This window comes from Triturus cristatus, chromosome 6 (assembly GCF_964204655.1).
Source record: "Triturus cristatus chromosome 6, aTriCri1.1, whole genome shotgun sequence".
NCBI lineage: Eukaryota > Metazoa > Chordata > Amphibia > Caudata > Salamandridae > Triturus > Triturus cristatus.
This window is the reverse complement of record NC_140589.1, coordinates 1,598,413,119-1,598,434,709: the sequence shown is the minus strand read 5'-3', so window position 1 is coordinate 1,598,434,709 and position 21,591 is coordinate 1,598,413,119. Positions and strand designations below refer to the sequence as shown.

Sequence of the window (21,591 nt, the reverse complement as noted above, 5' to 3'; positions counted from 1 at the left end):
CCTGTCTCAGAAGTCCTAATTCCACCGAAAACAAGATTGTGGAATCCTTCTTTGGTGGAGCACATCAGGCAACCCAGCTAGGGGAGTGTGACTAGCCTGGTAGTCTAACACGGATACTTGCATAGCTAATTTCCCAACTGTCCTGGTACCAAATGGGCCTCAGGGGAGGGGTGGCGTCTCCCTGGTCTGGGGAAGCCAGGGTTGTATATAAAAGGCTTTGAAGCCCCTGTTATTGATATGCTAAATTACTAGCCATCCTGCTGGAGGCAACAAAGCCTCTGCAGCAGGTATTGTTTCTGGCCTCAGCGAGCATGGGCTCTCCCCTGCAGGGTGAGATCAGAAACAGGTCTGTGGCAGCAGGCTGGGCAAGACCAGTCAGCCAGCACTCTTGATAGTGGTAGGTTTTCAGGGGGCATCTCTAAGGTGCCCTCTTGGTGCATGTCGTAATAAATCCTTTACTGGCATCAGTACAGAATTATTAAGACAAGGTGTTTGATACCAAACACCATAAGTTTCAGTGAAGCCATCATGTAGCTGGGGAACTTGTAATGACCAGTACATGTACTTAAGATGGCTTCCCTGTTCACTTGTACAATCTAGTAATTGAACTAGACAGCACAGAGGCATATTTGCTCTTGCAGATATGCCCTCACATTTAATATAATGCACCCTGCCTTGGGGCTACAAGACGAGACCTGCTTTGGAGGTGACTTACATATATTCCATGCAGTGACTTTGGCATGGTACACAGTGAATGTGCTAGGTCTTGTTTTCACTCATGGGTTTGCACTATGACACTCAGTTTGCAATGGCAGGCTGCATGCAATTTGTATGGGGGTTCCCTTAGGGTGGCAGAATATATGCTGCAGCCTTTAGGGACCCTCTTTGGTACACCATGCCCTATACCAGGAGTACCACTTACTAGAGACTTACATGGGTGCTAAAGTGTGTCAATTAGAACATTTTATCTTGTTTTAGGGAAAGAGCACTGACCCTGGTTAGCAGGGACCAGGTGCACATCAGTCGAAAAACATCAGTACCGGTGGTAAAAAAAAAAGTGGGGATACCATAACAAAAAGGGGTGCTTTCCTACAGTGGTCGGACGACTCTGAACCACGGCCCGGACCCACACCAGAATGCTGGGAATATGCATCAAAAGCAAACTGGACATGACCGCCCAAGTCAACTCAGTCACTGCATCCTGCTTACACACCCAGAAGATTTTCAAATCCCTCCCAGGCAACACATTAAAAAAAAAAAAAGTGTCACTAATGGCCTAGTCACTATCAAGTTGGACAACAGGAACACCCTCTACATCAGGATCACCATGCAACTCACTAGAGGACTATAAACCATCCAGAACTCTGCAGCCAGACTCCTCTTTAACCTCCCACACGGAAATCCAATTACACCACACTTCAGGGAGATCCACTGACTCAATACACAAATGCACTCATTTTAAAATCCTCACACACATTTAAGACACTACACAACTTAGGCCCCACCTACCTGAACAGTCTCATGTCCTTCTACCAACCACCTAGACATCTCTGATCCACAGGACTCCTACACATCCCATGCATACTAAGAACCAGATCAGGATGACAGGCGTTCTTACATCACTCCTAAAGAGTGGAATGGCCTCCCACTCCACATCAGAGCAGTCTCCTTTCTGTCGCAAGATGCTGAAGACCTGGCTATTCAAGTGCCATAGGCAGGGCTAGGCATATACCTGCTTAGCAGCAGGATGCCATCGCGAGTGATAGTGTGCTTTACACATACCCATAACAGAGGCCTAGGTCTGCCCCTATGAAGGGTCTTGGACTTGTCCTGTGACGGTGCACCAGGTGTGCCCTCATTGACAGACTATTGTCCCCGTTGGGGGGTTTGAACATAGAGAGGTGGTGCCAAAAATAAATAGCATCACCACACATTTTCTATCTGGGTCACCAAGGTTGAGGCCTACTGGCCCTCCCCCATGTAACCAGTATGGCGGCCAGAGGGATCTATTCAGGATACCCCTGGCCTGCTCTAGCACTAGATGGAGGTTGGGGAATGTGCTCCCAGACAATGGAAATACACTGCTTACATTACCTGCAGCTGGAGGCCTTTTGGTAAGCGAGGAGCTGCTGATTAGTCTCTGAGCACTGCCATGTGGTGGATGGTAGCGGTGGGGCTGTAGACTGTTGTGAAAGGTGAGGAAGACTCTAGGTGATGCCTACTCTTTTGCCTTTCCATGATTTCATTCTTCAGCTGGGCGGATGACAGCCAGGCACCGAAACTTCATTGCTCTTTATGCCTGTCATGAGATATTCCTAGTGGGGTCTGCTGCATGGAACCTCACTCTACACAACAAGAACAGCTTAGGAAGGACACTCAAAAGAAGGAACTAACACAGGTCTGTAAATTGTGTATAAAAGTGAGACCCTTAAACTAGCAAGTGCTCCTCTGAGTTCTCGGGCTGCTCACAACCAAAGGCTGGTGCCTGCCTGACCGCCAGCCGTGCAGAGATACGAGGGAGACATCACTTGAAGTCTTGATGTCCTGCTGGAGGAGCTGTGTCAAGACTTCCATGTCTGCTGAGTAAAGGTGCTTCCCTGGCCCTGTAGGTGGAGGGAAACTCCAGGAAAAACTGAGGTCCATCATGTCCCCGTTGGATGTCTAGGAAGAAGCAGACTGCCTGAGAATAAACTGGAAGGACCTGGATGCTGTTGGGCCTCCAGACATTCATTCTGGTTCTCGATTACTAAAGGGATAATCAGGGCCAAGATTGCAAAACTACTGAAGGCCTGAGCGCGGTTGCAGCTTCACAATTACTGAAAGCCCAGTTGGGGTAGCATCTGCAGAACGGTCAGCCCGAATATGGGCTAAAGCTGCTGATTGCACAGGACCTCTGCTACTTGAACAACACCCTGCTGGGACAGCACTTACCCAGGATCTAGTTGAGACAGTACCACTTTAGAACTGTCAATCACCAAGCTACGGACTGCACCTGTTGAGGCTGGGACCCCAACCATCCAAGTCACCCCAGCTGGGCCCTAGACCACCTGGGACCTAGTACACCAACTGCAAGAAGAAAGCTGAGCAGCCACACTGCATGCACCCAGCCCGCCAGTTTGCAACAGAGATCTCCCAGTTCTGTGCAACTTTCACTAGGACTTGACTCTTATACCGATGAAGGGGCAAGATAAACACTGAGTACATATTTTGAACTAGAGGAGATTGAAATTGCACAAGGGCCAAATTAATGCTACTCCTAATGTCCTTTGGAGGAAAAGCAGTTGGGGTGGACGGCGGATCGGATGGGATGGAGGGGAGGCAATGTACCTGGGGAGAGCCCTGCGAGGAGGTGTTTGAAGGATCAGTTTGCTTGTTGCACCCACAGAAGAAAGGACCTAGACATGCTAATTACCTATATCACTGTGCAGTATAGTGGTCACCTCTGTGATTGATGTATTTTCTTTCGTACAAAAGCAAGCATTGGGCTGGACATTCATTTTATTAGGTCTGTTGAGCTCTAAACTCTAGCACCCTCACACTATCTCCCTGAGAAGCTAGACTGCTCACCTTCACTATCTTCAGAATTAAGTGCAGAGGGGGTTGTACTTGGCCCAGTTTGCAGAGCCATAGTAGGACAGACCCAGGGACATCAGTGGCAAACAATCTCAGTCCCCACAGTCCAGGCGCTCCCCTCCACCAGCAGTGCCTGACTCTATTATCAATCATTTTACCACATTCTTCATGCATACGTTTCTTAAAAGTCCAAGAAGCTTAAGTATAATTCATCTTAGCACGGTTTAAGAAAATGTGGTGGTCAATATATGTAACAGTAAAGTTTCAGGAATTACCAAATATTTAAATAGGCCTGTACATTTACAGCATGCATATACCTTGTGTGCTTTCACACAAAGTAAAAACTATCTAGTATTTGATCACATTACCTGTAGAAGTCATGCATTGGATAGCTGGTATAACTTGAGATCTTATAGAGACACTGCCCCCTAGTGACTGCCTTTTCTATGGCATCTTGATTGTTCATTATTTTGTTATCTGTAGTAAAAACAAAAAAAAATCCAAAAACCTTATCTTATTGGTACATCTTCAACTGCTCAGTATTAAATGAGAACAACATGTATACACTTCAAGCGGTCTATATTAAAAGATTACTAGCTAGTTCCAGAATGCTGTTTACTACAGATTACAAAGGGTTGATAATCTGGTCTCTTGACAACACTTAAATAGTATACACTGCGTTTACATTATATCCTCTTCACAATATCAGTCCCATAATACCCCCACGTTTGACAAAAGCAGGTAATACCTTCCATAGAAATGAGTGCACATGCTTTGGTCACTAAAGGTATGCTCCTTCCAGGTTTACAAATAATTGTCTCAAGTCATAGCAGTGGTAATGATTTAATGAGATGCAGTTAAAACATTTGATATCAAGAACTCATTAAAGAACCATGATCAATTTGTAACTGCAGCTCAACCAATGAAAGGGAAATGTCAACACAATACAAATTAATCACTTTTTTCTTGAAGTGCTACTTTTATAGATCTCAGCCGTCAAACTTGGCACAAATGTGAAAACACACCCCAACTAGGGGGACATATTGGCTCAGGCTTATGTTCACTTAAGTGCCCAAAATCTTGCTAAACAGTTTAAAACGAACTATCTCATTGCAAAACAGCCTGATTGTGGGAGTGCCCCACTGCCAAATCTCTTGTAGCACATAATATACGTTCACTTGTGGCATAGAAGTCCCCAGGTTCTTCTTTACTCCCAGACTGCTCTAAGATACCCCTGGTCAAAATAAAAGATAGCTCTTTAAAATTAATTTAATTTCTCCTTGTTTCCATGTGCAGAACACAGATGTGGTATGGTGTTCATTAAGGTGGGGCTACCTACCCAGTACAATGTAAAGTTTGCAGGCAATTCTGATTTTGCTCCATACCAAAACATTGATGTGGAGCCTCATCTCCAGCTATATAGACCGGATGCAGTGTGATCTTGGTGGTATGCTCTACAGCTGGAGGGGGTGGCATCCATTAACAGTGAGTGGATGGGAAGGCCCTTCTTGAGATCAAAGATGTACCTCCCCCGCTACAGACCATGCTTCAAGTCAGATGAACAATGTCATAACAGTCCCCTGAATCTAGTACATTTGCAGCCTAAACGTTTTCACCCTTAATATTCCCTTTAGGAGGTGTGTAGTTTCTCAGAGTAGACATAAGGAATTTAAGGTAACATCTGGTTCGGGACACCCTGTTAGGAATGGTTTCAGTAGGCCTGCTTATCTGATTTTACAAAAACTGGATAAGGGTAGGTGGCACCAGGTGGACTCACCAGGTCTGCTGGTTCAGCGATAGTTCTGTTAAGTAGTATCCCTTAACTGTTGCCTCCAATACACCAGTTCAAATAAATGCCCTTCTCCCGATGGACCACCATTAATGATTACCACTTAGGGAGGAGACTCTAGAGACCAAAGGAAAGCCTCTTAGGTGGTGGATGGTAACTGCTTATACTGAATTGTGTGTTTCAGATGGAATCGGTGTAGTTCAAGGAGCGGAGAACTGTGGTAATGAGGCCTTGGGTGCACACCCCACTGCTGACTACCTCTGTGCTTTGAAATACCGTCTATTCACATGAAAAGGCAGCTTTACTGCCCAGCAACAGCGCCTCGGCCGTCTAGGAAATGTTAGCATTTGTATCATACTCTGCTCTTCCCCCTACCTTTAAGAGTCTGGGTTTCCAATTTAGGAGGGGGGAGGGGGGGGGGGGGGGTTGGGGTTGGGATTTGGATTTGAGCTTGGTTTTCACATTCACACAGCCTAAAAGTCTTACAGGATACACTGAGGGTAATTTGTGGCCTTCCAAAAGCTTGGCCATCATATTTAAATGTCCCATCTAAAATGTCTCCTATGACTTATTTTGCCCAAAAAATGAATAACCTCAGCTCCTATGAGCTGCAAAACACTTAAGTCACAGGCATTTTGAGTTAACCAGCCCCAGAAATCAATCTTGTGATTAAAAAAAATATGAGAAGGTACAAGTGACCTACTAATGTGGCCTTTGATCTTGTAACATGTATATGATCAATAATTTGGGGGCAAATAAACAGGCTGATAAAAAAGGTGCAAATGTAGGAAGCTGGCTCTGTATATGGTATCACCACTAGGTGGTATATCGTGCACAAGGTCCTGGTGTGCCCCAAAAGCGTACAGGGCTCAATGTAAAACCCAAAGTGCTCTATTAGTAGTAGTGTGGGCAATCAGCCTTAGGCCTAACACAGAGGAGTGTAAGACATTTATTGCACAACAGTGAGAAAGTACCTCTTTTGCATGGTTAGTCCCCCATTTTTGCCTCGTTTTGATGTGCTTTCAAAAATGTAGCGCACAGGGTCCCTGCCAACCAGGTCTCCTGTGCCAGTGCTCCTTCCCTAAAAAACAAATCTAACTGCCCTCTGTAAGGCCCTAGTAAATGGTACTCTGAGAGCCTAGTGTCTGGCAGTTGAAGACGGTCCCTTGTAACCCCCCCCTCCCCCCCCCCCCCACACTGGGACCATGCCACTGCCCATTCAGCTTGCATGCCCCCGTGAGGGAGCACACAACAAAATCAACATAGCACCCTGCCTGGGTGCCATGCCAGCTAACATTGACTTACCTGTGACTCCGACATGAATTCACTACCATCTTTTGTTGCAGGAAGTACCAGATTTCAATTCACTGGAGCTTAAAATTGTAATGGAATGAGCCAGAAAAAAAAAAATAACACAGGTCCCTAGTGGCAAATATGCAAGTTCCTCCGTCACACCCAACAGACAGATGGCAAGTAAACATCAGTCCTCTTGAAGATGATGAATGGACAGAGCCTAAAATGGCTAGGTGTTCAGCCAGATCAGCCAAACTACAAATGATTCAATTCAAAAACTTCCACCAAACTTATTATAATTCCACCATGCTTTGGCACATGCGTAGGAGAAAAGATCCCTAATGCCTGCATTGCCAGGAAGAACGAACAGCCTTTTTTCATATGATTTGGACATCCCCAGGGATTGCCCTCTACTGGGACATAATATATATCACATTCAAGGTGGTACAAGGCCATAACCGAGTTGGACAGAACCAAACAGTGTGCGAATGATAATGCTTGAAAGTTCAGCAGATTCAGTCTGGCGCCTGGGACAATTCTAACGGTGAGGAATCAGCAGTCAGACGTTTTTATCAGACTCAACAGATAAACAGCAAGGTCCATCCATCATCCAGTCATAAGGGTATTGATTCCCTTCACCTCCAAAAATCCCTTTTGTCACAATAAACCACAAACCCTGAAAACAGTATCAAAGAGAAACAGATACACGAATGGCAACAGACCGAACACATTACAAAACAGCAGACTATGATTTGTATAAAAAGGATAAATGTACAACAATTTTATGAAATGGATGCTGTGCCATCCATGTAATGGAAATGGAGAACTTCTTTGCCAATATAAAGAGATGCATGATGGGACCATCAGCTACCTCCTACCTATCCAGTTCTTGAAAGATAAACTCCCAATATCATTTGCCTACTGGCACTAAATTGCGAGACTGCAATATCCTGGCAAATGAAACAACTGTCAACAACATGTCAAGGATGGAGGAAACTTACAGGAAGACTATCTCTGTGGCTCTTCAGGAGATGCAATGGCTTTAAATGCAGGAGAGATTTTGCTTTAAGACCCCGACATTAGTACATATAGCTCATTTATGGGTGAGACTCCTAGAATACTATAAGATGAAACTTCAGATATACGACCAATGCAGAGATCAGCATTCGAGGAGAAATAAGCTGGAGACAAATTACGAATTCAAAGGCTAGAGGTGGAAACATCGGCTTGAAATCTAACTTCAGTCTTGTGGTATTCCACTGGGCTGGAGACTCAGTTTTGTTCAAATAATGTCTAGGAAAATCGATTTGGCCTTGCTTACCCACTTACTACACCTGGATGCCCTTGGGTTATATATGTGCATTACAAATAACTAATGATATTCTGCAAGTGGGCTTTCCTCAAATGTCTCAAACGTTAAGAGTAAAGGCTCAAGGTGCTAAAGTTATCTTGCGCAAAAGAAAGGTTCAGAAGGTTCCAAAACCCATTAAACATCTTGAGAACGTGATTTTCTAGTAATGTATAATTATCCAAAACAGAAATGTACCAAACACGTTTTCAATGTAATGTGCAGTGAAATAATCGAAAAAGGCCCCATAACCTACTTTAATAGTTTAAAAAGTGCTATATTTATAAAATACTGAGTGTTTCTAGTTTCAAATCAACCTAAATCAACTACTTAAAAACCACGATGGGACTTGTATCCTGTGAATATGTAATAGCATTGACCCTTCAGTGTGGAATTCTCAAAGTTAGAGAGATTTCCAACAAATTGGAAAAACAGCCGGTTTCAAATCAGAGATATTTACTTCAGAAACACACTAACAGAGTGCCACAATTCCCAGCAAGATTGATACTTGCTACAGAAATGATCTTCAACAAACAAAAAATGAATCCACAATAATTGCCTATTAAAAGAAAACCAGACTATAAAGTTCAACAAGATTAGTTAAGCAGGCATTGGTTTTGCCGATTGTGCTTTTACTGGGGCTTGTAATTTATGATAAACTGAAAAAGGTAATCCTCTGCATTCAAGAGGGGTGGGTAATGGAGGCATACCTGTACAGACGTTGGAGTGAGAGAAACAATAAACAAGCACTAATGCATTTCTCTTCCCAGATCACGTGCCCATCACTAGCGTCAGTGACTTCTATTTCAGCAATGAGCAGACTTCACAGCAAGAACTTTTAATCAACACATAGTACTCATTTGGTTTTAGAATAACATTTTGTCTAACAAAACATTCAAGCAAAGAAAGAATGTAGTTTCAACAAACCACATCACAAATGTGTTATTATTTCAGTTTAATGTCTGACCATTTTACAATATAATTTATATTTACTTTTAATACAAGTTCCCTTTCGAGTTCTTTTACAGAACTCTTGTAGATACACGTTTTGTGGAAAAGAATATGCATGCCAATTCGAGAAACTACAGGCATACATACAGTCTCCTCGCCCCACTCTATCACACTCATTAACTGGACAACACAGAGTAAAATATGTATGTTCTCCTACCTTTCATTGTTACATTAACACCAGAAGCTAAAAACAATCCTCCAAATCGGTTGTTGAAAATCTGATTGCCTTCTAGTGTTGCTGTTGCATGATTTGTGATTTCAATACCTACAGTAAACCAAAAATACACTCAATGCAACAAATAAAAGAACCTTACTATTTTGTTCAAGGGCAAATGCTTTTTATTCAATATTAACACTGTGTTGATTTGTTGCTTAACACAGCAGCAGTGAGAGTTCTTCGGTAGCTCCTGGATGATTATTTCACTGCTGCTTAACATTTTTCTATACACATTTTTATTTGCTTTTGCAATACAAGTGAATCCACAGTACAATCACAGCTCATTCATCACAGTACCACTATGTACATTTACATGGCAATCTATATAGAACGATGATGGATTTAACCCAGATCTGTGACTGGGGGTGAGTGTCTGAAACGGTTCAGTACCCAGTTCATCATCTCCTTGTGTTTAATCTATATATAATCCCAATAGACGCATAATCTGCTATGTCTGGAAATCATACAAGTCCTACTAAAGATAGTACAATGCAGAAGCCCTCTTGGATATCTTCACGGTTGGATGAAAACACGTACAGCATGAAAATAAAGTACTTGCCATTTTCAGACACTTCAACTAATCCCAATGTATGTGTAAATTTATGATGTAATGATTGTGGGTATGCCTGACAAGGCCCCCTTATCTTCTCTTGTTGGGGCACCCTCTAGCTTGGTACACTTCACTCTCCATGAAGGCACAGTGATCCATCCGCCTCTCCGATTTCCTGAATGTCAACGTCTCTCTAGAACTTCACCTACTAGCTATATACTGATTCATTTAGGGATTACTTACTTTTTGATTGCATGAGAATCTAGGTTTTATCCACTACTGAATATTCGGTAACTATGTATGTGGTAGAGACGATTCTAGATGCAGATTCCTTAACGAAGAATTTTCCCCAGGCGTGAGACTGGACCCAGCATCTCTACGAGGCGACTCTGCCCTGATGTCGTCCGTGGGCGCGACATTAGCGAGGTTACATAAGCCCCACCCCGGCGCACTGACAACAGTTTTCTTCGGAGAACTTTTCCGCGCCACAACGTGGAGCCATCACAAATAAAACAGTGGAGAGTGTGGGAACAGTGTGCGAAAAATCAGTGAAACAGAAAAGAGAGAAACGAAAGGTGAGGATCAGCAGCAGTTGGAAAAGGGCCAAGCACGAAGGTACAAAAAACCATAGCGGTGAAATCCATAGCAGTGAAGGAGCAGAGCACCGCTCTGAGGAACACCTACGCAAGCTAAGGCGACATCCTCCCTGGAGGCAGAAGCATGTGAAAAAGTCCATAGCAGAAGAGAGAGAGACTGCAATCACAATCCACAACAGTGAAGGGCAACAAGCCTGGAACAAAGGAGGTACAGCAATTCACCTCCAGACGACACCACCAAGGAGGGCCGTATCCCCTGAAGGAGCGAAAAGGCTGAGATACAGGCAAAAAAAAAACAACTCCGAGGACTGCAAGGGAAGAAGAAACCCCAAGCAAGTAAAACAGAGAAGAGTAAAAGCAGGGCCCTACACTGGAGAAAAAGCACGGTGGAGGGATGCAGAAGCACACATGAACCAAGCCAACCGTGTTTCATAAGTAAAGGGGTGGAACAATCAAGCAGAACAAAGTATCCTGTCCGGTCAGAAGCGAAGCGGACACCCACAGGAGACAAGCCACCCGGAGGGAGGCGAGTTCAGAAAACTTAACTAAAGGTCCTCGCAGAACGGGGAGGAAGGGCGGGCTGTGAAGGAATCTGCGGCTAGAATCGTCTCTACCAGATACATCGTTACCGAAGGAAAGTAACTTGTACGTCTGATAAAGACTACTAGCCGCAGATTGCTTAACGTAGAATAGATACACAAACCATACCCAAAGGGGAGGAGGGCCTGCGATAGAACCTCTCCAGCAAGAAGAAACACAGGGCCCCAGCAAGGCGAAGGGAAGACCAGGAGACCCCAAGCCCATTCAAGGTACAACGGCCACAAACCCTCATAGAGATAGACAGCCCCATAGGAGCACCCAGGAGGAAAGAACGACCCCAACTCCAGGGAGAAGAGGTAGAACCGGAGGCAGACCCTGCCATAGGAAAACAAAGCAACAGAGGACAGCTAAACAGGCAGCAGCCGCAAGGAAGCAGGCAAGACAGGAACGGCTCCACAGCCAAGGAACGCAGGCATAAGAAGAAAGGCACAGGTGCACAAAGCCCCAGCAAAACAAGAGGCAGGGGCACAAGGTAGCACAACATGGGCCACAGCGGTGGACCAGCACAAGCAGGCGTGCACATCCGGCAGTGGATAGCACCTTGGACCAGTGCACCCGGAACAAGCCAGGCACGGGCAGAGGCCAGGAAAATGCAGAACAAGCCCCAAAGGGGGATCGTTCAATAGACTCACTCACACACACACCGACCCTCGAAGAGAAATGCGACCAGCCATAAGAGAAAAAGGGGAAGACACGGAGGACGGACCAAGCCGCCAACCAGAACACAGGGAAGGCAGGAGAAACCCATCTCCCCTGGAACACCAGACAGAGGACCAGGCCGAAACGCCGGACAGGAAGGCGGAAACGCCACAACACGACACCGAAGACAGCATGCCAAACTGTTGAGCGATGTAGTGAACACCGAGAATGACAGAACCCGGAGCACCGCAAGCTGCGCCCGGACAAGATACAAGAGACCGCACCAGCGGTATAGAATGATGCCAAGAAAGGCAGGGAACCCGAAAAAGGGGCGACCATACCTTCCCAGCGCAGGACAGAGCTGTGCAATAGCTACAAGTACCCCACATAGGGTATGATACGTCCCACTAAAACATGGGAACACCTCTTAGGGAAAAACCCGAAGCAGAGGCCCAGAACATAAAGGCAGGGTATGATACGTCCCAAGAAAACATGGGAACACCTCTTAGGGGAAAATCCTGCAGCAGAGGACAGAACATAAAGGACCTGCAGATAGAACCACAGACGGCTTGTCAATCAAAAAACACACAGAAGGCCCAAACTGAGGACACATATGGGTGGACCACAACCAAAGAACCACAAAAGTCGAAGGAGCTGTACCAGCAGCCAACAGCACAAAGGGGTCAACCTAAGGACCCCGAAGGCACGCCAACCCACACAGAATAGACAGACGGTCCAACCGAACCACTAGACCCTCGAAAAAAGGGTAGGACAACGCCACCCATAAAGTAGCAGAGGACCGACAAGCCAAGTTTACGGAGGGGGAGGAGGATGGAGCCCCGCAAGGAGCCGCTGAATGGCGGCAATCGCATGGGTGTTAAACAAAAGCACCCCATCAAAGGGCAGGTCAACGAGACGCTCCCTCACATTCTCAGGAAAAACGCTGTCCCTCAGCCAAGCATGGCGACGGAGAGCTACTGAACTTGCCATTGTGAGGCAGAGAGCATCAGAAACATCCAGGGCCGAACGAAGAATAAACGCGGCCAACTCCCGGCTATCCATCACATGGTGACGCAGATCAACGTAGACACCTTCTTGAGAGACAGAAGGGACTCCACGGAATACCACAAGCTGGAAGTAGCCCTGGCCAACACACAAAGCGTGTTGAGCGCTCGCAAACCAGCACTAGAGGAAGCGAAGAGGTTACGCCCCCATGAATCTAACCATCGGGCCTCCCGTGACGGTGGAAACAACACCAAGGGTAAGGAAGGAAAAGCAGTCTGCAGAAGAGGGCCCTGGATAGAAGGGTAGTAAGAGAGGCAGACTGGGTCATGCGGAGCAGGATGGTGGCGGTGGAGGATCGACTGGAGCATCGGATCCCCCGTGGCAGGAGGCCCCCAGAAGAGAATTATGGAGCGAAGCTTCAAAGGGAAAAAGCAGCTCCTGTCCACCAGAGCCCTGATGGAGAACCTGCAGCAAATGGTCCGTAGGGAATGGGGTGGCAGGGTCGCCCATGTGCAAAATGCCAGCGGCCGTGGAAATGGCCCGGGCAAAGGCCGCATAAGCCTCCGTAGGGCATCGTGGGAGGGGGAAGCAATTCCTCCGTGGCAGACGGCTGTAAACTAAGCCGAATCCAGCTGGAGGAAGAAATGGCCAGCCCCGGAATGGTGGAAGATTCACGGACGAGTGGGGGACCTGAGGTGCCTCTGGGGAAGGCTGTGGCCGCGGGGACGGCGAAGAGCACTCCCTGGAAGAAGCCGGGTAAAAGGCCACAAAGCTGTGGCCCGTCTCCGGGGAACAAGAGACAAAAAGTTGACGAACCTCCGGAGAGGAGGGGGCCTCTGGAGACGAGTAGACGACCAGACGCCGGCATGGCGGCGTGGAGTCCGTTACAGGCGCTGGCGTGAGGTCGACCGGCGCCGGAGGGGGACGCCGAGATGACCTCTTCCACCACTTGCCCCCTAGGAGAATGGGGCGGGGCTGGCTCCGGGTCGGCAAAAGAACGGCGGTGAAAAGGCTCCGACGAAGCAGCCGCCTGCGTGGAGAGACGAGAGGGCTGGGCGATGCCGGAATCGTAAGCGGCGAAACCGATCTGGACAACCGGGCTGAGAGGAGCTTCATCCGGCGCTCCCGCCGGGACTTAGGATTCAGATGCTGGCAAGCGTCGCAGTCCATGGAATCATGTTGCCTCACGCCCTGAGTTGTGACCAGGAGTGGTAGGCTTTATCACCGATTTGATACGGGTAAGATTGGTAGCAGTTTGCTTTATTCATTCTGTTGATCTTCTTTATTGGATATTAAACTGTGTGTTTGATGCACTTAGAAATAGTATTAATTTCTTCTTCTGTCTTTATTTCACAGGAATTTGTTCACTACTGCAGTAGTGTTTCATATGTCAACAAGACGACATTAAGGTAGACAGTTGGATGTATCGTCCCTTTGTCACTTTCATTTCCTGGATGTTGTGTATTGAATATGCTACTTACCAGTATGCATCTGTTCTTGGCATGTAGGGCTGCTGACATTCATATCTGTGCATAGATCGCCGCCTAGTGTTGGGTCCGGATGTTTGCACGTTGTTGTCCTGGAAGAGTCTTCGAAGTATCCTTGGATAGGTGACTCCTCCCCTGGACTACAGTGCGCATGGGCATCCTCTCCATCCTCAGATTGTTTTTCGCCATTGTGGCAGTGATGGAGTAGATACAGAAAGTGATGACCATGCTTGTAGTAATTCTGAGAGCTGCAGCTGCGACAGGCGCCGGGGAGGAGGGAGGGCGATATGAATGTCAGCAGCCCTACATGCCAAGAACAGATGCATACTGGTAAGTAGCATATTCAGTTCGAGGCATGTGGGCTGCTGAATTCATATCTGTGCATAGAATACATAGCAGTGCCCTCTATTAGCGGCGGCTACCCGTGCCAGCTGCAGCGGTCTGAAAAAGTGTCTTGAGAACAGCCTGTCCTACAGCTGCCTGCTGTTTTGACTGCACATCTACACAATAGTGTTTTGTAAATGTGTGTGTAGTGGACCATGTGGCTGCTCTGCATATATCATGCAGGGGAATATTTCCTAGGAAGGCCATGGAAGCCCCCAACTTACGTGTTGAGTGGGCTCGTGGTGGAATAGTTAATGTGCGTTTTGCCTTTTGATAACAGATTTGAATACACTTAACTATCCATCTGGCTATCCCTGCTTTGGAGATGGCGTTACCTTTGTGGTGTGGGGCAAAGGCAACGAACAGTTGTTTTGTCTTCCTGAAGGGTTTAGTCCTGTCGATGTAGTACATGAGGGCCCTCCGTACATCTAGTGTATGTAGTGCCCTTTCTGCAACAGTTTGTGGGTTTTGGAAGAAAACCGGCAGTTCAATAGTCTGATTCATGTGGAACTGCGATATTACCTTGGGCATGAATTTGGGGTTGGTACGTAGTACGACCCTGTTGGCGTGAACCTGAATAAATGGCTCTTGAACGGTTAGTGCCTGGAGTTCACTAACTCTTCTTAGGGAAGTGATCGCTACTAGGAAGGCCACTTTCCAGGTAAGGAATTGAATCTCGCATGAGTGTAGAGGTTCAAAGGGTGGACCCATCAGGCGTGTGAGGACCAAGTTGAGGTTCCACATTGGAGCCGGTGGGTGACTAGGTGGAATGACTCGTTTGAGCCCTTCCAAGAATGCTTTGATGGCAGGCACTCTGAATAGAGAGAGGTGCTGCCTGGTTTGCAGGTAGGCTGATATTGCGGTCAAATGGACACGTATAGAGGTGTACGCCAGATTGCATCGGTATAGGTGTAAGAGGTAACAGATGATGTTGTGGATGGATGCGTCCAGCGGGTTGATGTCATTATTACCGCAATAAATGACGAACCTTTTCCATTTGGCTGCATAGCAAGCCCTGGTAGTGGGTCTCCTGGCCTCCTTGATGATGTCCATACAGTCAGGTGGCAGGTTGAGATAGCCAAACTCTAGGACTTCAGGAGCCAGATCGCCAGGTTCAGCTGTTGCGGATCTGGGTGCTGAACCTCTCCATGGTTCTGCGTCAAATGCGCGGGTTTGATCCGCAGCCTTTGATGCGGCACCACGGAAAGTTCGAGGAAGGTGGTGTACCACGGCTGGCGTGCCCACGTGGGAGCAACTAGGACGAGTGTCAGGGAGTGTTGTCGTAGTTTGCGAGCCACCAGCGGTATCAGCGGCGCTGGGGGAAAAGCGTACGCAAATCTGCCGGACCAGTTCATCCATATCGCATTGCCCTGCGACTGCGGATGTGGGAATCTGGCGGCGAAGCTTTGGCATTTTGCGTTTTCGCTTGTCGCGAATAGGTCTATTTCTGGATGACCCCACTGCTGGAAGTACGGTTGGAGTACTGATGGGTGTAACTCCCACTCGTGCATCTGGTGGCTGTGTCTGCTGAGCAGATCCGCCATCTGGTTGTCCTTGCCAGGGAGGTGTTCCGCCATGAGGAACATGTTCCTCTGAATGGCCCACTTCCACATGCTCTGAGCCAGATGAGACAACTGTGGAGAGTGTGTTCCTCCCTGCTTCTGTATGTAGTACATGGCAGTCATGTTGTCCGTCCGGATCAACACGATTTTGTTGCACAGATGTACTTTGAATGCCTTCATGGCCAGGAAGATTGCCATCAGTTCCAGAAGGTTGATGTGCATCTTCTTCTGTTGTGTCGTCCATAGTCCCTGCACTGTGTAGTGGAGTACATGAGCTCCCCATCCCTGGAGAGACGCGTCCGCTGTCAGTACTATTTGCGGAACAGGCTCTTGGAACGGTCGGCCCTTGCAAAGGTTTTGTGGATTCCACCAATGCAGAGAGTTGTATGCCCGACCGCTCACCAACACTAGGTCTTTCAACTGTCCTTGAGCCTGATTCCACTGACGTGCTAGGCACTCCTGAAGTGGGCGCATATGTAACCTCGCGTGCGGGACTATGAAGATGCAGGAGGCCATCATGCCTATTAACTGCATAAACACTCGCGCTGGAAGCGAGTGATTGGGTTTGAACTTGGAGATCAGCAGTTGTATGCTGTTGATCCTCACTAAATTTGGCTGAGCTGTGGCCGCCAGAGTGTCTATAGTCGCACCTAGGTACTGTTGTACGTGTGCGGGCTGGAGATGGGACTTTGGGTAATTTAGTGAGAATCCCAGACTGTGAAGAAGGTGAATGGTGCGGGACATGTGGCTTGCACATTGCTGGGCTGACTTCGCTTGAACGAGCCAGTCGTCTAGGTAGGGGTAGACGTGTATATGCTGCCTCCGTAGATGTGCTGCCACCGTAGCTAGGCACTTCGTGAAAACCCTGGGCGCTGTTGTCACGCCGAAGGGAAGGACTTTGAACTGATAGTGCTGCCCCTGAACAGTGAACCTGAGGTATTTTTTGTGTGAGGGGTGGATGGGTATGTGAAAGTACGCATCCTTGAGGTCCAGTGAGGCTAGGAAGTCTCCCTGCTTGAGAAGCGGAAGGACTTGCTGTAGGGTGAGCATGTGAAAGTGCTCTGAAAGAATGTACTGGTTCAGGGGTCTCAGGTCTAATATAGGCCTGAGCGACCCGTCCTTCTTTGGAATTAAAAAGTAGAGGGAGTAAACCCCCGTACCCTGCTCGTGGATGGGGACGACCTCTATAGCGCCTTTTAGAAGCATACTTTGCACCTCTTGCTGTAAGAGCGTTAAGTGCTCTGAGGACATAGGACGGTTTCTTGGTGGTATTGTGGGTGGAGTGGAGGTTAACTCCAGACAGTAACCGTATTTTACAATATCTTTGACCCACCTGTCCGTGGTGATGGAGTTCCACGTGGACAGGAACCTTTGTAGTCTTCCCCCGACAGGTGTTATGTGGTCGGGAGGAAGGGAGAGGGCGTCACTGCTTGTTCTTGGGGGAGGACCTAGTGTTGCCGTAGCCACGTCCTCTGCCCTTTGTACTGGAGCCACGATATCCACCTCGGGTGTTTTTATCGTAGGTGGTCTGTGTATTGCCTTTGTTATACGTTTGTTGTGACCCCTGTCCTCTACCAGCCCCCTTGTTTCCGGGGCGACGAAAGGAGCCGCTCCGAAAGGACTGAGTTTGGAGGGCGCCCATGGACTTTGCAGTGTCCGTGTCCTTTTTTATCTTTTCGAGGGTGGTGTCAACCTCTGGGCCGAATAAATAGTCGGGGTTGACGGGCTGGTTCAGTATGTTGTTTTGTACCTCAGGCTTGAATCCCGAGATTCGTAGCCAGGCATGTCGTTGCAGCATGACGCTTGTGTTTATGGCCCTGGCAGCCGTGTCTGCAGCATCCAGTGCACATTTGATGGAAGCATTTGTGAGTAGCTGTCCCTCTCTGATAAGAAGTTCTGCACCTTCTTTGAACTGGTCAGGGAGATGTTGGAGTAGTTGCTCCAATGTGTCATAGTGCGCTCTATCGTAGCGAGCGAGGAGCGCTTGAGTGTTGGCTATGCGCCATATGTTGGCAGCCTGGGCGGCAACTCGCTTGCCGGAGGTCTCTAGCACCTTGGACTCTTTGTCCGGGGGAGGAGCGTCACCTGTCGTTTGCGAGTGTGCCCTCTTGCGAGCATTCGCTACGACGATGGAGTCGAGTGGTAATTGTCCTTTGATGTAAGTAGGATCCCCAGGTGCTGATCTGTATTTTTTATCAATCCTGGGGTTTATCACTCGTGCCCTGGTGGGTTCCTTGAAAATGTCCTTAGCTGGTCTGAGGACCCCCTTCAGCATTGGCAGAGTTTTTACATGTCTTTCTGAGGATGCAAAAGTGTCCATTAGAAAGTCATCCTCGATGGTATCTGAGTGAAGCTGTACCCCATGGTTATTTGCAGCACGTTCAATAAGAGCGTTGAACGCCGCAGTATCCTCCGTGGGAGATGTTTTTGCCCCATAGAGTTGTGGGTCCTGTGTATCGAGAGGTGCACTGGGGTCCGCAGGGTCGCCCCAAGTTTGATCAGGGTCCTGCTGGTCATCAGGGTCTGTGTCTACATGGTAGGGTGCTTGGTCATCCATGTAGTCCTCCAATGCATCCGTGTCGGAGCGTGTGGGGGAGAACCGGCGTGTATCCTGGTAGGAGGAATGGAACGGTTCATAAAGGAGAGGTTCCGATTCCACAGGCAGCTTCCTTTTTAGTGGGATCCTGAAAGGGTCCAATGGCGGTTCCGAAGTTATCCTTCGGTCGTGGAGAATCAGCCTGCCAGTGTCGGCGTCGATGACACGTGACGGAGACGTCTCGTCCGGTGGAACCGGAGGCTGGGTAACTCGTGTCCTGAGTTGGAATATCTTCGGGATTGTTGACGGAGGCAAGCCGAAGGTAATGTTGGCTGGCCCCGTAGAGGTTGCTGGAGCTCCGATCGGGCCGGAACCCGACGGGTCTTTGAGGGCCGCCGTGGTTTTGTTGCTTTGCGTCGCAGCAGGCCGCACTTGGGGCGTCTTTGAGGCTTTGGCACCGGGCAGGTTTGTAGAGCCGGGCGTGGATTTTTTCGGTGCCGGCGGGTCCTCGAGTCGAGGTGTGGAGATCACCGTCGACGTCTTCGACACGTGAGGCATCGGCGTCGTCGAGGGAGCGACGCGAGGCGAAGCAGGCGGTATTGCCCTCGGTGTCGTTGGCGTCGGCAGCCGAGTAGGTTTCTCGGTGCCGATGGCCTTTTTCCGTTTGTCGACTCCGATGTCGCCCGATTCCAGTTCGGCACCGAAGTCCCTCTTGGTGCGGTCGGTGCCGACGCGTTGCGCTGACGTCGAAGGCGTGGAAGGCCTCGATCCGACCAGCGCCACTTTCAGTTTCGGTTTCGTATGAACCGGAGCAGCTTTCGGTTTCGGTTTTGTGGTAGGGAAACCAGCTGGCTTATGCAGCAATGGCTGCCGCTGAACGTCCGAGGCCGGGCCCGAGGGCGGGGCCGAAGAACTACGGGATGGGTCTCGGGTAAGGCCCGAAGGCGATCCCTCGACCGGAGCCAAAGGCTGTGGCGCTGTTGTTTCTTCGGTTTGAACAGGTAGGCCTTGTTCATCATTGGAGCTACTCTCTTCGGCCCCTAAGGCCTCCTCGTCGTCTCCTACCTCGGTGTCGTCTTCACCTCTGTGGAAAAGTGACTCGTCGCCCTCGTCCGATCCGGGGTCGTGTTCGGAAACGGGACTGGAGGGTATGACTTCTAATTCTTCGACGTCGGCCTCGTCGAAGATGTCTGTTGGGGCCGGTGCCGCGTGCCGCGCCTCGAGTCTCGCCGCTCTTCGGTTCCTTAGAGTCTTCTTGGAACGGAACCGGGCACAGGCCATGCATGTCGATTCGTCGTGGTCCGGCGAAAGGCATTTGTTGCACACCGGATGGACGTCGATGTGTGGGTACTTCGCATTGCATACCGGACACCTTTTGAATGGCGTCCTGGATTCCATCGTCGAAGTAGTCGATGGACAGGTAAATGCGAAAGAAGTCGGTGCTGAAAGTTAGTAAACTAACAAAATGCTATCGAAACCCGATCGATAAACAGTACCGACGCAAACTAAAGGCCTTTTGGCCTCGACCAAATATTTTCCTAACTTGAGCTAAGATAGCACATCCGAACCCAATGGCGGAAAAAAACAATCTGAGGATGGAGAGGATGCCCATGCGCACTGTAGTCCAGGGGAGGAGTCACCTATCCAAGGATACTTCGAAGACTCTTCCAGGACAACAACGTGCAAACATCCGGACCCAACACTAGGCGGCGATCTATGCACAGATATGAATTCAGCAGCCCACATGCCTCGAACTTTGATATCTTTGTGATTTGTCACATTGAATAGCTGCAGTAGTTATTTGTACTGGTCCTGAAGAAAGCCAAGATCGCAGTCTTAGATAGTTGTTGGCTGAAACATGTAGACCACTTGACGCGTGTCCGAAAAATTTGTTAAGGACCGTGCCTTCACTGATATTTTTAACATTGGCACTTGGAGTTACTTACCAAATAGTTTTTTCTCTCCTCGTAGTCAATTTTATTTTTATTTACACTGCAACACTCATTTTTTCACCACACCAAAGGTTGGCTTCATCGATCTTTAGGAGATCTAGTCCTCATAGCATAGCTAAAACATCTGTGAGCTCCTCCATTTGACGAAAGCTGGGAGTTGTAGCTCCTCAATCGCACTAGGTTGCGGTTGAGAGGAGATCCCATATGATGAAGCATGCCACTTCAGTGGGTGATGGGATTAGGTCCTCTTTATGAGGACTCTTTCATCTAGACAGTAGTCTTAGTGCTCTTTCACACAGTTTTTCTTATCCTTTTTTCTTCTTTTTTTGGACCAGTGGACCCTTATGTTTATATAGATTGAGTAAGGGGACTTGTCCACATGGCCGTGTAGCTTTCCCTCAGACCCCATCATTTACCTGTTTTCATTGTAGCTCCCCCAAACATTACATGCACATAGGATGAGGGTCCGTCACCGACATCTGACGCGCGCAAGACGAGCACGCCTTAAAGCCCGAAGGCATTCGCACACTGTTCCACAACGCAAAGCGTGAAAAGAAGGCCTGAAAACAGGACAGGGACTCGATCCGGATCCACTTTGCACGTGGAAAAGGAAACTGATGTCATCGCGCCAGGGGGGGGCTTATGTAACCTCGCTGACGTCCCGCCTGCAGACGACGTCAGGGCAGAGTTAGGTTGTAGCCACATATCACTCACCTTTTGAATATTCCTCCTAAGGCTTCGAGCTAGATTCGGAAACTTTTCAGCAGTATCTCAGCATACCGTCTGGTGGCACCATCGCTCTTCCACTCTGGTAATGACGTGTGGTGCCCATATAGACACAACCCCTGCGCACTCAGTCAGTTGCTTTCGAGGCGGTCTGCACCCCTAAACGCAGAGCCCCAAGAGCAAACTGGTCATAAGCAGTGTGCTGATTAGACTTTTGATCTTATTAATGGCTAAATGTAGGCAACTAGGTTTTTGTTACACTTGTTCCCCCACTTTTTGCTCCTCTTATAGCTTCTAGATGCTGGTTTTCAACTCTGAAGGTG

At 48.2% G+C, this 21,591-nt stretch overlaps 1 protein-coding gene across 2 annotated transcripts in view; it reads right to left on the bottom strand.

Moving 5' to 3' along the window:
• The window catches only part of FBXO11 (F-box protein 11), a 400,064-nt gene that overhangs the window by 5,044 nt on the left and 373,429 nt on the right, over positions 1-21,591 (bottom strand). For both annotated transcript variants that reach the window (XM_085612738.1, XM_085612739.1), the window contains exons 20-21: positions 9,172-9,279; positions 3,942-4,050 (exon numbers count right to left, since the gene is read on the bottom strand). In XM_085612738.1, coding sequence (XP_085468864.1) covers positions 3,942-4,050; positions 9,172-9,279 — 217 coding nt within the window. The remainder of the gene's footprint in view (positions 1-3,941; positions 4,051-9,171; positions 9,280-21,591) is intronic.